Genomic DNA, 17,355 nt, shown 5'->3' with positions numbered 1-17,355 from the left:
GGTAAAGAACTTCCTACTGAGCAAACTTCTTACAAAGATGGTAATTTGAGGTTACGACTCTGGTGTAGCTGAAGGCATTGTTGTAAATGAAAGCAGTGAATGTTACATATTTCCTTGTAGATCCTTGACCAGGTTTGGATGCCAGTGTACACCTGTCGCTTACATCTACATAGATTTGATTTCTTTTGTTCAAGAACTTTTTTTGTTTTGGGACCTGTTTTAGGATTTTTCCATGTGCATATCTGTGTGTGTGGATTTATTTAATCTTGCATGTAAGATGCTGGGGCTCGAACTTAGGGCTTCATGCTTGAAAATCCAATCCATATCCACTGTGCCATGTTTGTGGCTGCAGTGTGTGTGTGTGTGTGTGTGTGTGTGTGTTTAATACCAAAAGTGCCACAGTAACTTGTATTTATTTATTTTACTTTTGATGGCCCTTCTTCATTTTCATTAAGTAACAATAGTAAATAATTTGTTACATGGTGAAGAAAATGTGGATTTTAATACTTCATAGTACTTGGTTAAAAAAAAAAGCAGAAGTTGGGCAGTAGCGCAGCGGGTTAAGTACAGGTGGTGCAAAGCGCAAGGACCGGCATAAGGATCCCGGTTCGAGCCCCCGGCTCCCCACCTGCAGGGGAGTCGCTTCACAGGTGGTGAAGCGGGTCTGCAGGTGTCTGTCTTTCTCTCCCCTCTCTCTGTCTTCCCCATCTCTCTCCACTTCTCTCTGTCCTATCCCACAACGACATCAATAACAACAATAATAACAACAATAAAAATAACAAGGGCAACAACAACAATAACACCACAAAAAAGCAAAAAAAAAAACGTAAATTTTTTGCTTATTTTTTTTCCATGACATTTTCTTCTTTTTCTTTTTTACTGGGGGTGGGAGGTAGTGGTTTCCGGCCTCGTCTTTAACACATAGGCACAGCCTCTCATCTTCCCTTGACTGGTGTCTAGGGGTCGCAATATGTTCCCGATGTCCCTTCATCTTGTCTCTTTCCCTCCTTCCCCGGAGTCCTTTGTTTTGGTATAATACACCACACCCAGTGCAGGGTTCACCTTGTGTTGCCCCTTACTTTTCTTGTCCTTAAATTCTACCTGCAAGTGAGACCACTTAGTATTGATCTTTTTCTTTCTGACTTGTCTCATGCAACACGGCGCCTTTGAGTTCTGACCGCACTATTGCAGAGGAGCTGACTCCGTCATTTTTGACAGCTACCTAGCACTCCACTGTGCATATGTACCACAACTCCCTTAACCACTCATCTGACTTGGGGAAGCTGGGTTGCTTCCAAGTTTGGACTATTACAACCTGTGCTGCTCTGTGGCTCATATGCACAGGTTTACGTAGGTCTTTTATGCTCATGGGAATGTAAGCTGTTCCAGCTCCTATGGAAAACAGTTTAGAGCTTCATCGAAACTCTAGAAGTAGACTTATGACCCAGCAATCCCTCTCCTAGGGATCTGCCAGAGAAAACAAAAGACTCCATGGCATTTTTCTAGCTTAAGCTGAACTTGATGATAACAGAAATATATATTCAGGCATGAGAGTCTGTTTGCATAACAGTCATGGTATCTACTACCCCCATCCATAAGGAACATTTTATACTTGAAAGTACAGCAGTATGTCCTGTGTTTCCATAAACATATTTAAAGAAGATTCCATTTTGGTAGAAAAAGTAAAATTTCTAGAGACAAGTTTTCAAGTAGTAGATACAAGTTGTAGGAAGAGAACTGGATAATATTTTATGGGGAGGAAGCTTCTCTTTCACCCTCTAAACATATAATTAAAGACAATTTGGCACTTTGGTAATTCCAGGAAGGCTATTCTTAGCATGTCTTCAATACTCTTGATAACCACTCCATTCCTAGTCATCTCATAATTTTATAATGAACTTAAGACTATCTGGTCTTTAATTTCTTTGTGCAAGATCTTATCTTGGGTCAGAGAACATTGCTGTACTGCTATCTTTCCCACAGCTTCTTACATCTTTACCATGATTCTTCTTACTTCCATAGTTGCCTGTGCATGATTTTCCTTACGTTAGATAATTCTGTCAGGGCACACAGCCATTTCCTCTGTCTTTAGGGCGTGAATAGAAATTCATAACTGAATTTTCAGGAGAACTTTGAATTAAAAAAAAAAAAGGAAAGACATAATGAAAATCTATCACCTAAGAGACAAGGACACAAAGGAGAATCACTGAGTTAAACTTGGGGGCTGACTTTGGTGTTTTACATGAAAGCAAAGGTCTGTGGGGAAGGAGGGGAGGAAAGGAGGAAAGGAGCAAGGGAGCCGGGGCGTGGGAGTGGGGCATTTTGGATTCCAGATGTGTGGTAGTGGAAAAGGATCTAGCATGGAGGTGAGCAGGTTCTGTAGACATCTTTCTTAGGGAGATGTAAAATATTAACCTCCCCTCATAAAATAATAGAAATGAAGATGTAATAAAAATTTCACATCAGTGGTCTGGGAGGTGGCGCAGTGGACAGAGCACCGGACTCTCAAGCATGAGGTCCTGAGTTCAATCCCCGACATTACATGTACCAGAGTAATGGCTGGTTTTTTTCTCTCTCTCCTCCTATCTTTCTCATAAATAAATAAATAAATAAATAAATAAATAAATTCTTTATAAAAATATTTTTTCAAATCATAGGACTTTAGATAGAAAGGCCTACAGGTTGGAATGAGCATGCTTTGCTTAAAGAACGGGGAGTTGGATACAGAGACCCTTACGCATACAGAGAGGTGTAGTCGCTTAGTAAAAGTCAATCCAATAGAACATGCATTCCACATTGTATGTCATTTTCTGGTGGGATTGTCACCTTAATTTAGCTGTGACTCAGACCCTAGTAACAGCAGTATGCTGAGATTTTTTTGGTATGTTGTAAGAGGCAGTGGGTGTGACTTTGAAAATATATCTGTATCTATGTCTATATCTCTTGTCTAACTTTGAAAATATATCTGTATCTATGTCTATATCTCTTGTCTATAGATACTAATTTAGAAAAATGTATTTCTTCAAGGACAGAAAGGGAAAACAAAGTGAAACGTGGACTGGGTAGAGTGTATTGTACCAAAGTAAAAGACTGGGGAAGGACGGGAAGAGTGAGAGGTCTTGGAGAAGGTCTTGGATCTCAGTTCATGATGATAAAATGGACCCGTGGTGGTGGTGGTGGTGGTGGTGGTCGTGTGTGTGTTCTGCAGACACCTGTCACAGGGAGATGAGAAATTGTTCCCGTGTCATCAACTGTAATGTAAGCCATTACCCTCCTCAAGAAAATGGTAAAAAACAAATCTTTAAAATAAATCTATAATTAAAAAAATCAAGTATATAATTTACTAAGAAAAAGAAAAATACATTTCTTAAAATATACATTCCTAATATTATATATATATATATATATATATATATATATATACATATATTTATATTTCTGAGTCTGAACTGATGGCATTATGAAGGATTGGTTAAATAAATAAAATAAATTATAATGATGTCACAATAATGAAACATAATATTATAAGCCAAGCCTTATTGGCACATTGTTACAGGAGAAAAAGGTACCAAGATTTCATATATAGTAATCTTATTTCTATGTAATGTTTAATGTCTTTACTTGTTAAGGATTTATTCATTGGTCAGTGAAAGAGAGGTGAGAGATAAGAGAACCAGAACATCACCACACTCTCACATATGCAGTGCTGGGTCAAACTGAAGACCTTGTGCTCAAGAGTCTGACGCTGTATCTACTGTGCCACCTCCCGGGACTGTTCTAATGCTGTCCAAATACTGATTTAACCACTTACTTTTGATAGAAAAATATAATCACGATGCTGTCATCACAGTGCAAGATTTACCAGTACAGATCCCTCCCATACAGTTCATACTCAAGCTTCCACAACCACTGAGGTCCTTTGTAATTTTAGTAAGAGCTTAGGTACAAAGTACAAAGATCACATCTTGTGTTGAGTTGCTGTATCTCACTGTCTTTTAACCTTGACCTGTTCCCTGCTTCCCCCTCTTTTGTGATATTTTCATGGACTCTAGATCTGGTGGCGTATGTGCAGGGAAACCTTTAATCACAAGAATGCAGTTGTTGACATTGGAAGTTACAAAGACCGAGAGACAATATATGGAGCCTTAATGGAAATTTTTGGATGTGGCATTTCTGTTCAGTCTGTGATTTCCTTTAGTATAGAGAATTTTTGTTTCTGCTTGGACATCTTTAGAATCTTTCCAGAAAGGGTATGCTTTAAACAAACAACAACAAAAATGAAGCGGGAGTGGTATACACTTTCTGTTCACATGCATCATCTGACAAGCTCAGTTTCCTTTGGCTAAAAGTACCTGAATTGAACACTGTGCTTGTGTATGTCAAGACATTGAGTAGAAATGAATCTCTCCAGGGACCAGCTGTTTCCTTTAAAGTCATGCTGTGTTTCCTTTGCTTTATTAGTTAAGGGGAAAGAAATGCCATCATTTCTTTGTCGAATAGAATAGGACACCAGTGACGTAGTAAGAGAACCAAAGGAATAACAAAAACTATTAAATAACTTTTAACCATAATGTTTCAAAAATTATTTATTGGATAGAGGCAGCCAGAAATCGAGAGGGAAGGGGAGATAGAGAAGGAGAGAGACAGAGACATCTGCAGCCCTGCTTCACCACTCACAAAATTTTCCCCTTACAGGTGGGGCCTTAACCATAAATTTTATAACTAAATTTTTGAAAAACTATCAGTTAAATCCAGTTCTTCAGAGGACAAGTAGCGATGGGATGGCGGACCTTTTGGAAATAGCATTTTATTTTCAGAGTGGATGTTATCAAAATGTGCGTGACTCTACTTCAGTAACAGTAGGCTTTGTGTGCACACAAATCCCCAAATCTCACACACTTGAAAAAATGATTGTTTTATACTGAAAAAAAAAAAAAATTTGTCTTTCATTCCTCACAATACTTTTTTCCTTAGGCAATAGGAATTTTGCTAAGGATGATCCATTGGAGTTTAAGTCTCACCAGTGGTTTGGAGCATCTGTGAGATCAAAGCAGGATAAAATTTTGGTAAGTATTTTGGATATATGTGTGTGTGTGTGTGTGTGTGTGTGTGTGTGTTTACTCACGGGTTAGCTTGATCAATTCATGTGAAAACATGGGAAGCTTCATGTGTGAACTCCAGTAAGGTGTAGTGTGATCTGTAACCAGGGGTATAGCTCCCGTGTCCTTTTGAATTTTGCATGAATGCAGGCTCTAATATTCGACATCTGTTTTCTTTTGAATCATAATATATCTAATCAATAAATGTGAGCATTCATGTAATTGCATCTATCACTAGCTGCTTCTTTTTTATTCTTGTATAAATATTCTATTACGTGCGTATGCCACGTTTTAATTATCCATACTCCCATGAATGGAATTTGGGGAATTTTGATATTATAATTTTCTCATAAAAAAAAGAGATGGAGTGGGGGGGACAAGAATAAGTGTTTTTACTCAAAGCTTCTCTTTCTATAGTATCCACTAGTAAGTTCTGAATGTGTTCCACACACAGAAACAAAAATTGTCAACAAATCTCTTGTTCTTACTGTTTACCAAAAAACCATCAGCAGCACTTAACCTCAGGCAATGCAGTAATTTTTCACATCTCTGCTTTCTCTGTTGGCTTAACTGTAATCTATCTTCTGTGGCGAACCAGGGCATTACACATCTTTTTGCTTTTATTTTATTTTTTTTTTAGAGGGAGGGAGGGGAAGAGAGAGGGAGAGGGAGAGGAAGAGAGAGAGAGAGAGAGAGAGAGAGAGAGAGACGCCAACCACAGCACTGATGCTTTCTTCACTGTTGGGGTCGACTCACATCTGGGTATCACATGGCAAAGCAGCACACAGCCACACGAGTTATTTCACTGGTCCAGATCACACCTTTGATTAAGATGCTTAAGAGGGTGGTGCTCTACTCCAAGGTAGTATAGATTATTTCAGCACTCATTTTTTTCAGAGTATCTTTGTGACCTAGACCACCCCTTGGATTTCAGGCCTGTGCCCCACTGTACCACTGGAGGACGGAAATAAAGCAGGAGAGAGAGCCTGTTGGGACATGCTTTCTGCAAGACGGAACAAAGACTGTTGAGTATGCGCCATGCAGATCAAGTATGTATGGGAAGTCAAAGCGTTTCAGGAAGAGGGTGGGAAGTCTGGTTTGTTAAGTGTGTGTATGTGTTAAAATTTGTAAACAAGGAGTCATGTTTAACGAGAGCAAAATTAAAATAATCCTATTAAAGACTACTATGGCTATACAGTCAGTAGACTTATCTTTTCTCCCAAAGAACTACTTCTCATCCTTTTCAGTTAGTAAAAATTCACACAAAACTCTGTAAACTTATATATTTAGTCACTGTTAGTCAAAGGTGCTCTGTTGAGGTTCTCTAACAGATAGGAGGGGTCCTCCAAACTGAAGACTCGGATTCAGTAAGTCTGGGGACCTGCATTTTAATTAAGCTCTGCAAGGTAATCCCGGTGCAGACCAGGTGTTTGGAACACAGGTTTTTAATTATTGACATTATGATCAGTAGTAACGAGGTCAAAAATTAAAAACTATTTCTCAAAGTGCCTGAATTTGTATGGAAAGGTGAAGTCTGAGCCTGAACTTCTCTGCCTATGTTATTATATTATGTTATGTTATGTTATGTTATATTTTTAATTAAAAATATTTATTTTTTATTTCCTTTTGTTGCCCTTGTTATTTTATTGTAGTTATTATTGTTGTTGATGTCATTGTTGTTGGATAGGACAGAGAGAAATGGAGAGAGGAGGGAAAGACAGAGATAGGGAGAGAAAGACAGACACCTGCAGGCCTGCTTCACTGCTGCAACGCCTGTGAAGCAGCTCCCCTGCAGATGGGGAGCCCGGGGCTCAAACCGGGATCCTTAAGCCAGTCCTTGCACTTTGCCACACCTGCACTTAACCCGCTGCGCTACTGCCCAACTCCCTATATTTTATTTTTAATAGAGAAAAAGAGAGTGAGATATATCATAGCACTGGGCTTCCTTCAGTGTGGTATGGACTAGTTTTGAACTTGTACTGTGCACTTGGGCCTTCTGGTTTTTTTTTTTTTTTTTTTTTTTCTTAAAGATTTAAGAGAGGAAGCTTACTCTGGCATATATGACGCCTGGGATCCAGTTCAAGGCCTCCACCCTTGCAGGCCTTGGGCTCCAAGCAACCTCCAAGATTGCTCCCTGACTAAAGAGTCAGAGTTTGTCAGGTTGTTACCATGCTTACTTCTTTGAAGCAGTTTCAGATGACATTGACTAATGATGATTTTGAGCACGTGTGTGTGTGTTTAATGTCATTTTATTGGGGGTTAATGATTTACAGCACACTTGTTGACACACCAATACAACTTCTGCTCTCCCTGTGAGAGGTGTGTTTTCAGAACACTCACATGCCCAACTCAGGCCCTTTCCCATCATTATACACTAAAACACCAGGGCCTTTTGATTACGTTTCTGCAAACTCTGTAGCTCCATTTCTCCTCGACAGTAGTGATTCTTTGTCCTGCCACCTTAATTGAATTGGTTACCGTTTCAAATCCTCTGTATGCCAAAATTATGAAAAAATAACTTACTGAAATGCAACATTGTATTTACACTTGGAACGCTTTTTAGGCCATTACATTTTTATCTTCTTTTGGTCACAGAGAAAGAATTAGTAGCTATATTAGTATTCTTACTGCTAGTTTTTTTTTTTTTCCCTCCTCCCACACATTAGGTCACTTGTGATACCAGCTTAAAGGAACAACTAGCAGTAGTAAGGGAGGGCAAGGGAGAGCTCACAGAGTACACTTTCTCATGTTCAGAAACCCGGCTACAAGTCTCTAGTCACCACATGAGAGCACTGTGCAAAGTAGAATCTTCATGAACAGTAAGAGCACTGCCCAGGTGTCTCTCCTTCTCTCTGTTTTACCCATTATCTAAGAAAAGAAAAAACAAGTGAGACCGATGGAGTCATGCAGGAGTGAATCCCCAGCAAAAACCCCGGCAGAACAAAAGAAATAAAAAAAAAAACAGAAAAAGAACTAGTCAGTTCTCAGTAGTCTCAGCTGTTGAACCTCTAAGAAACTGCAAATGATTTCTCTAAGCCCCATTTCTTGATCAGCACAGCTTCTTGTAGGTGAGACGTGAACATCCCAAGAATGTACCTGCCCAGGGCATTCTTGCTTGTGACTAATAAGAAAGTCTACCTTCCTGGGGCAGGAGGGAGGAGGCTGAGATGGGCAGCTTCAGGTCTTCAGTGCTTGATGTCTGTCCATATCACCCCCTCCAAATCAGTGTTTGTGACCATAATGCTATATTGTCTTTGGTGATCTGGGTAAATGTGACAACTTCTCTTTTTTATTTCTGTATTGCCAAAGTGCTCCTATTTGAGGAGATAATGTCATGTAGAATGAGCTAATGTGTGTGTGTGTGTGTGTGTGTGTGTGTGTGTCAGATTACTAAATGATTCTATGATAGACACACACAGTGGCACTCATGTTCTCATTTGATAGGTGTAGAAATGGGATTCAAGTTGTTGAAATACTTTTTTCTTACATTTTGTGATAAAGAGTGATCTAAAGAAGATTTTAAAAAATTTTTCATTAATTGTTATTATTATTATTTTAATACCAGAGCACTGCTCAGTTCTAGATTATGGTGGCCCTGGGGATTGAACTTGAGACTTGTGATGATTCAGGCATGAAAGGCTTTTTGCGTCACTGTAGTTCTGTCTCTCTATCCCTCTAAAGAGGATCTGAACTTAGGTCTGTCTTATGCCAAAGAATCCTTGTCCCATGTTTTCCTAACAGGAAACGTTGCTCTTTCAGTTGCTTGTGTTTTAAGCAGAATTATTTTTTATGTAGAATACATTTACTTTTTTTAAAAAGAAGAAAACTTGTCTTAATATTTTATTTATTGGATAAAGAGAGAGAGTTCAGGAGGGAAGAGGGAGATGGAGAGGAAGAGAGATACCTGCAGCACTGCTTCACCACTTGTGAAACTTTTTTCTCTTGCAGGTGGGGGCTGGGGTCTTGAACCTGGGTCCTTGCACACTGTATTCAATGTGTGCTTAACCAGGTGTGCCACTGCCTGGCCCTGGAATATATTAACTTTTATAAGTAGAGGCTTGGATATATGTTGATGTGTAAGGTCAGATCCCTTGTGGAAGCAAGCATTTCAGTGATGAACTCTTGTGGGTTTATTGGCTGGTTGATTGATCTTTTTCCCAGCTCTGTTCAACTCTCCTTCCCTTGTGGATTTATTGCCATGCTAGATTACTAGTAGTTTTGTCTTTAGTAATGATGAATTCTTTTTTTCCCCCCGACATATATTTCATGGATTAAGGCACTATTTTGAATGATGTTTCTATTTTATTATTTATTTATTAATGTATAGGGACAGAGACACATAGAGAGAGGAGAGGAAGATAATGAGTGAGTGAGACAAAGAGATACTTGCAGTCCTGCTTCACCACTTGTGAAGCTTTCCTCCTGCAGGTGGGGGCCAGGGGCTTGAACCCGTGTCCTTGCACACTGTCCTATTTGCGTTTCACCAGGTGCGCCGCTGCCTGGCCCCTACATGATGTTTCTATTACATAATGTTATTTGGGCTTACGCACAGAAATTATAAAACTACCAGCATGTCTTTTTTAAGGGTTTATTTATTTATTAACAATAACAGAGAACAGACAAGAAGAAAACAAACCAGTGCCCTGCTCTGGCACAGGGGGTACTGGGGATTGAACTCAGGACCTCACACTTGTGAGTCCAGTGCTTTTACCCACTGCGTCACCTCCCCAGCTGTTTAAAATTTATTTTCTAAAATATTTAACATTTAAACTAGGTCAGTGAACTATGACTTATAATCTTAATTTTTTATGCAGCCATACTCTTTTGATAGACATTGTTTATAAAAATAGACTTGAATAGTTGCCCCTGAGAATATATATGTAGCTGATAAGCCTAAAATGTGACCTGTCTGAGCCTTCACAGATACATTTGTTGATCCCTAATTGAAATAATCAAACCTCTCATTTTAGAAAAAGTGCAAACAACCTCAAAAAAAAAAAAAATGAATGCCTTTCTTGGTAACTTGGTTTTTAGTATCCCTGAGCATTGTACATTTTTTTTGTTTGTTTTTTATTAAGTTTCTTATAGTTCCAAAGTAAGGGGCAACCTGCCCCCCCAAAAACCAACCAACCAACCAACCAACAAGCAAGCAAAAACACTCATGAGTGGAAATCTGAAAACCTAACTTTATAGTTCTGCTTTCTGCTGATGACCTGCCAGGGCTGGTCCCTCTAGGACCCCGCCCCTTTATTCATCTTTGGTAAAACACTGATTTGGATAGGAGACTGCAGAGGTATGATGTTATCACTGTGTGTCTTCTGTATACGTCAGTTAGTTACATAACCTAGCAGTTGATTTTTACTTGGTATGTAGGACTACACTGCACTGCGAGTTTCTTTTTTCCAATTGAATAGCATTTTTATTAGTAAAAAAAAAAAAAGAAAAGAATTTTTATTAGTGATTCTAATAGTGGCTCACAAAAGTCTTCAGATAACAGGACTACAGTTCCACACTACATGCACAACCAAAGAGACGTGTTCCCTTACCCACACCCCACCCCTGCTGCAACACACTGATGTTTTCACAAAGCCTTAGAAACACTGCCTTTTTTTGTTTGTTTGTTTGTTTTTCTTGCCTTCAGTGTTATCGCTGGGGCTCAGTGCCTGTACTATGAAACCACTGCTCCTGGAGGCCATTTTTTCCCCTTTTGTTGTCCTTGTTGTTTATCGTTATTGTTATTACTGTCATCATTGTTGGATAAGATAGAGAGAAATTGAGAGAGAAGAATAAGACAGAGAGGGGAAGAGAAAGACAGACACCTGCAGACCTGCCTCACCATTCGTGAAGCGACTCCCCCCTGCCGGTGGGGAGCCCTGGACTGGGATCCTTACACTGGTCCTTGCGCTTTGCACCACGTGTGTGCTTAATCTGCTTAATCCGCTGCGTTGCCACCCCGCCACCCCCCCCCCCCGTTTGTTTGTTTCTTTTTTTCTGCAAGTTCATGTTTTTCATTTTTCTATAGTGCACATAAGAGTAAACTTTGTCATGGCAGTTTGTGAGTTCTTGTTGTTGCTGTTAATTGATCTGCTTTTGCTTCTAATGACCGTATGATCACCAGGACTCCACTCTCTGTTTAAAACATAAACAAAACAAACAAAAAAACCTTACTGATTACATTTTTTCCCTTGTTTCATAACTGTATCTGTGACCTTCCCTGACTGACACGTAGGCCACTGTTTCTCTTTGTTCTAAGAGCACCTGAGCCACAAGTCATATGACCGCCACCCTTTCAAATCTGTGGTCAGACTGAATCTTTCTCATTTCTTATGGTGGCTGTGTTTCTTCTATATATACATTTTCCTCAGTTATGATTTTTAGTTGACTTTTACTTCCCTTTTATCATTATCTGGGAGTGATCAGGAACATTGCTGATTTGAGGTAGTGAAGTTCAGGGGTGTAATCATGCCTAACTAGGTTCATATTTACTAGCTGGTCCATAATCCTTTTACTTATTCATCTACTGGATAGAGACAGAGAGAAACTGAAATACAAGGGGAGATGGAGAGGGAGAGAAGGGGGCTGGTGGTGGCTCACCGAGCTGAGTGTACATATCATCACCATGCACAGGGGCTCTGGTTTGAGTCCCCACTCACCACCTGCAAGGACGGGTATGCTTCAGGAATGGTGCAGGTCTGCAGGTCTCTCTCTCTCTCTCTCTCTCTCTCTCTCTCTCTCCCTACACCCGAAGAAAGAAAAAGCAAGGGAGAGAGCAGAACCGCTTCACCACTTCCACTTGTGCAGCTCCTGCTCTTCTCCCAGGAGTGGGAACCAGGGGCTTGGAAGCAGGTCCTTGCACGTGACGATTTGTGTGCTCAGTGGAGCGCACCGCTGCTGACCCTAATTTTTAAGTCTGATCTCCCTTACACACACAGTACACAATGGTCGCTGTGCTCATCAGAGTGCAGTAGAGATCTTGAAAGACGATGCCACGCAAAGTGCTTTAGTGCAGAACTTGGCTCCCAATAAGACTTCAATAAACATTATTTGATCTGACCATCATAATCATATTATTACTTGTTAATAATACCATAAGTCTGGATAAAGAAGCCAGGGAACCTAAAATCAGCGGAATACTACTCTGCAGTTAAAAAGATATTGTTGTTGTTATTATTATTATTATACAAAATGGATGGAACTTGAGGTGATTGTGCTTAGTGAAGGCGGTAAAAGACAGTTACTAGATGGCTTCACTCATATATGGAATATAGAGAATTTAAACACAGGAGCTTAAAATATAAACATAACAGGAGCTTACAAAAAAAAGCAGCCAGACTGAAAACTGTCTCAGTGACTTCACAATGGAAGTTTTAGATAGTGGTTTTGAGTGTAAGGAAAGGGGTGGGGGTGTGGGGCACAGGCTTTAATGAGCGTTGTGGTAATGGAACTATATACCCCTGTAACTTTCTAATCTTGTAAACGGCTGTTCAATCACTAATAAAAATTAAACTGCGTGTCATCGGACTTAACAAATGGGAGTAATACTAATCATTTATAGAAATGGAAATAAAGGTCTTCACCGATAGAGGTCCTAGTCAGAAAACATTCTTGCAATTGGCGTGAAGTTGGTTTTATATGTACCTGCTAATAAAATGTTAAAAGACCATTGTATGTTTACTCTATTTTATTTATTATTGTTGTTATTATTATTATTATTACTATCATCATCATTATAATTATTTTTTCCCAGAGCACTGCTCAGCTCTGGTTATGGTGGTGCAGGGGATTGAACCTGGCATCTCGGACTTGGAGCCTCAGGCTTGAGAGCCTGTTTGCATAGCCATTATGCTATCAACCCCCGCCTGGCGATCGTATTTTCTAGCTGGACATTCTGGTAAACCAGATAAACTAGATAATTGTACAATATGGTACTCAACAAAAAGATGTTTTGTTTTAATAAAATCTTTTTATTTATTTGTTATTGGATAGAGACAGAGAGAAATTGAGAGAGAAGAGGGAGATAGAGAGGAAGAGAGACAGAGAGACACCCGCAGACCTGCTTCACCGCCTGTGAAGTGACTCCCTTGTAGGTGGGGAGCCGGGGGTTTGAACCTGGATCCTAACGGGTCCTTGCGCTTTGCACCACGTGTGCTTAACCCGCTGTGCTACCGCCAGACTCCCGGATGTTTTTATAAATAGCCTGAAGTCGCTCTCCAGATGCAACTTGAATAAAGGCAGACGGCTGACTTGAGGTTAGAGCTGAATTCCTCAGTTATGATTCACTGCCTTTTGAAAACCCTAGCCTCCCATTTCCCATTCCAACATGTTTTTTTTTTTTTTTTAATTCACATTGATGTCACATTACTTGCTTGAAACTATCTTATAAAAAGAATTCTAAATTTATATACTGTGTGTGTAATCTTGGGGCAGTTGCCAGGTTTTTAAAATGAGTCTAAAATTTTTGACAAAAAAAATTTGCAAATTGTCCTTGTGATTGAAAATAGACATTTTTTGGTTCCTGCATTTGGGTGACAAGATACAGTATTACTGTAGTGCAGCTAATTATATGTTATCACTGGCTACAGGGACTCCTTGATTCATCTAAGAGTGCTGCTTTTTAGTTTTTCAGTAATCTCCAGGCTCATTCTTAGCTGTATTTGTTGTTAGTTGTGAAGCATGTACGTACGTATTCACAATGTAACTTCCTACTAGTCATCATGACAATTTAGCAACAACAAGGTAATAGCAGTAAGTAAGTGTTTCAGTGGAATGAAATAAAATAAAGTAGAAAACATCACAATATACTATATATATACTATGGTGATCTCATTTTGTGCACTCTTATTTTTATATATTTTCACAGACATTATGTGCATATATGGGGTTATATGTGCATATATGGGGTTATAGGAAATAGGAGGTGAAATATAATCTTGGGCTGTGATTGAAAGAAAGAATTCTGAAATCCACTATATTAGATGATCTTTTTGTTCCCTGGTAACTGGTCCAAGTAACTTTAATCTCTTTGTGTTTTCATATCGGAGAAAGTGGTACAAATCCATTCAAAAGTCTCAAGAATGTAGTCACAATTAAGTGCCTGAGTTGACAAAAACACTTCCAGGAACTAGTTTCTTATCTTATCATTATGGTGATGGATTTTTCTCATGTTTTGTTTTATGTTATTTATTTATTTTGGGGTTTGTATATTTTCAATCTTTTTATTTTAGAAAATATTGATGCTGATGGACAAGGATTTTGTCAAGGAGGATTCAGCATTGATTTTACTAAAGTAAGTTCTCATATACAACCGGGATTCAGATCTGTCTCACGGTCTACACTGTGGTTAAATATAAATTCGCCAATCAAATATGACTGATTCTTCAGTCTTCCTGAAGTTATTTCTTGTCTTTTGAAAACAGCTAACAAAAATGATCTATGCAGTTGATATATATATATTTTTTGCACCATGTTATCCCTGCCCTAGTAAATATCACTTATTTCCATTGTGGACACATCAACATAGACATGGAAGATAGTAGATAATCTGTCTGTTCATCAAATGATTACTGAATATTTAAATTTCTAATCAGATCATCTACAGACTACTAAAGTTTCTGACAGTGACTAAAACTGACTTTTCAGACTTGTAACAGTGGGAGCTTTATCACAAAATTGGAGTCAGTCCCATGAATGCCGAGAAATGTATCTTGACAATCTTTTCTGTGTCTACAGGGCCCTTGTAAAACTGAAGCTCTCTGATAAGTATGAGATCTGATACGCAGAACTGCTTTTTTAATTTTTTTTTTTTTTTACTTTTTTGTTTGCTTGTATTCACCTGCAGACCTGCTTCACTGTTTGTGAAGTGTTGCTTCTGCAGGTGGGGAGCAGGAGCTTGAACCCAGGTCCTTGTGCATAGTACTTACTATTTGTGCTTAACTGGCTATGCCACTGCCCAGCACCACCACCACCACCGCCACTCCCACCCCCAATGGTACTTTTTGCTAAGTTTCTATGTTCTTTAGTAGTGATTTTTATCTAGCTTTCTAGCATAACTTTAATTTGTAAATTCAAAGAGAATTTTCTTAGGTACTTTTCACACACACGCGTGTGCACACATATACACACGTATGTATTAGTGGAGTATATGAACATTTTGAATACTAAATTTTGTAGAATATTCATTTTTCCTAAAGTCTCAGAAATATGTAGACATGTTGAGAGTAGAGCTTCCTAAGAAAGTTTAATATGACTTTCAAGTAAAATCTGAGCAAGGCGAAGTTTCTTAAGTTCCTAGAAACTATAATCCTGGCACAAAAATAGTAATAGCATTTTTTATTTTGAAAACTTGTATTTTATTTTTACTTTTATTTTGTTAATTTTTTTTGTAGATTGGGCTCAGTTATAATTATCTCTTGTTACTAAAACAATTTAAGTTCATTTAGTACTATGCTATTCATAATTCCAAATTTAAGGAGCAAAACAGGAAAGTATATTAATAAATATTGGACTTAAAATTTGCATAATGTATTTTCAAGTAGTTGTATTTTATTTCAAAAGGGACACATGGAAGTATTGCCAAATTAACTTTGTTCTGTCTGGAACCTGTTTATGATTTTTTTAAAAAAAGTATCATTTTTAAATAAATCAAGGTAGCTTAGAAGTTTTTTTTTTTTTTTATGTAGTCTGGACAGGAAGTTGTTGGTTGAAAGTTTGAAAGAGGCTGTCTGTACATTTAGAGGGGAAAACCATTTCTCTCATCTCCAGGAAGAAGAAATTTCCCAAATACTGTACCCACCACTGGATACCTACAATTAGAAACTTGTAGTTTGTGACAAATATAAGCAATGCTGGTTATCCGATTCCTTCGGATTTATATTTATTTTTATTTACTAGAAGAGAATTTCTGCAGTCAGATATCAAATCAAGGGGCTCTCTCTGGACCTGATGGTCCCATACCCCTTCTCTCCCCGCGTGGTGACGACCCCAAGGTCCCTCCCAGATGAAGCAGCTGCCTAGACTGAGGGTGTGAGGAGAGGAGACCGAGCCCTGGGGACAGTGAGCTTCACTGTGTGTGAAACAGGGAATGTGAGTTTTAGTATCTTGTCTAGCCAAGTCCTCCTGTTAAGTGCTTAAAATCACACATGAGAAAGGAAAATACAATTGAAGGCAGTATAAAAAATGCTGGCCAAGTATATTTTGTATATATTATAATTCTATTATAATGTATATGTTATATTCTATTCAGAAAAACTCACCTGTAAAAGGAAGACTCTTTTTAGTTGTCCTGTTAGATGGATTTAGATCTTTCTTACTGTCTAAACTATGGTTAAAAACAAATTGCTTAATTCTGAAACGTTCCCATAATTCTTGCCCGTTTTATGAAAACACCTAGTAGAAGCGACTTCTACATTTGATATTCCTAATAGAATCCAGGAATCACTTTCATACCAAGTAAGGAAACATAGGAAGCATGTATGTCTAGATAGTAAGTGAGTGTGTCCTCATCTTACAGTTTGAGTTTTAGTCTATCACCATGTTTAAAAAGTTGGGACAAAAAATTGAAAGTGAGATGAGTGAGATCATTTTGTTTGCTTTTAAAATAGATGTATCCTATATATCTTTACAATGAGATCTTTTATGTTTATTTCATTTCCATTTTTAAAGCTACCTGCTTCTAAGTAACATATATGTTTTTGTTGTTGTTTGATTCGATCTAGGCTGACAGAGTACTTCTTGGTGGTCCTGGTAGCTTTTATTGGCAAGGTAGGCCATTTTTTATAATCACTTTATTGGGAAATAATGACTCATTGGCAGTGTTGACACACTGGTACAGTCTCTTACCTCCAGTGCTAGATTAATATTTTTAAAATTAATCAGTAATAACTGTGATAGACTTGCCTGACTTGCCATGTGCCTATGAAATTTTTAAAAAAACATTTTAAGGAAGGACATGGAAAAATACAGTCTAAATGTTTGAATATTACCTGCCATACATTTTCATAAGGAATAAAACATGACAAATAGGGAATGTGTATGCAATGTAATCTATAAGTATAGTGTCATTTCACAGAGAAAACTACGCTTAGACACAATGTATGAGTCTCTTGTTCTTTGGCTACCTAGATTAGTATACAGTGTCTACATGCATTCCTGTTTATTATAAAGACAGTTATAGATTCTAATACTATAAATGGACTGTCATGTATAACTAAAAATCGAAGTGGCTAGGCAGACAATATTTTGTTTTAGTAAAACAATC

General features: G+C 38.3%; 1 protein-coding gene across 1 annotated transcript in view; it reads left to right on the top strand.

The window, feature by feature from the left end:
* The window catches only part of ITGAV (integrin subunit alpha V), a 108,712-nt gene that overhangs the window by 40,705 nt on the left and 50,652 nt on the right, over positions 1-17,355 (top strand). Inside the window, exons 3-6 of the mRNA XM_060178282.1 lie at positions 4,975-5,066; positions 6,034-6,148; positions 14,324-14,385; positions 16,814-16,859. Coding sequence (XP_060034265.1) covers positions 4,975-5,066; positions 6,034-6,148; positions 14,324-14,385; positions 16,814-16,859 — 315 coding nt within the window. The remainder of the gene's footprint in view (positions 1-4,974; positions 5,067-6,033; positions 6,149-14,323; positions 14,386-16,813; positions 16,860-17,355) is intronic.

This window comes from Erinaceus europaeus, chromosome 18, assembly GCF_950295315.1.
Source record: "Erinaceus europaeus chromosome 18, mEriEur2.1, whole genome shotgun sequence".
NCBI lineage: Eukaryota > Metazoa > Chordata > Mammalia > Eulipotyphla > Erinaceidae > Erinaceus > Erinaceus europaeus.
The sequence above is the reverse complement of the archived record's forward strand: the minus strand, read 5'-3'. Positions and strand labels throughout refer to the sequence as shown.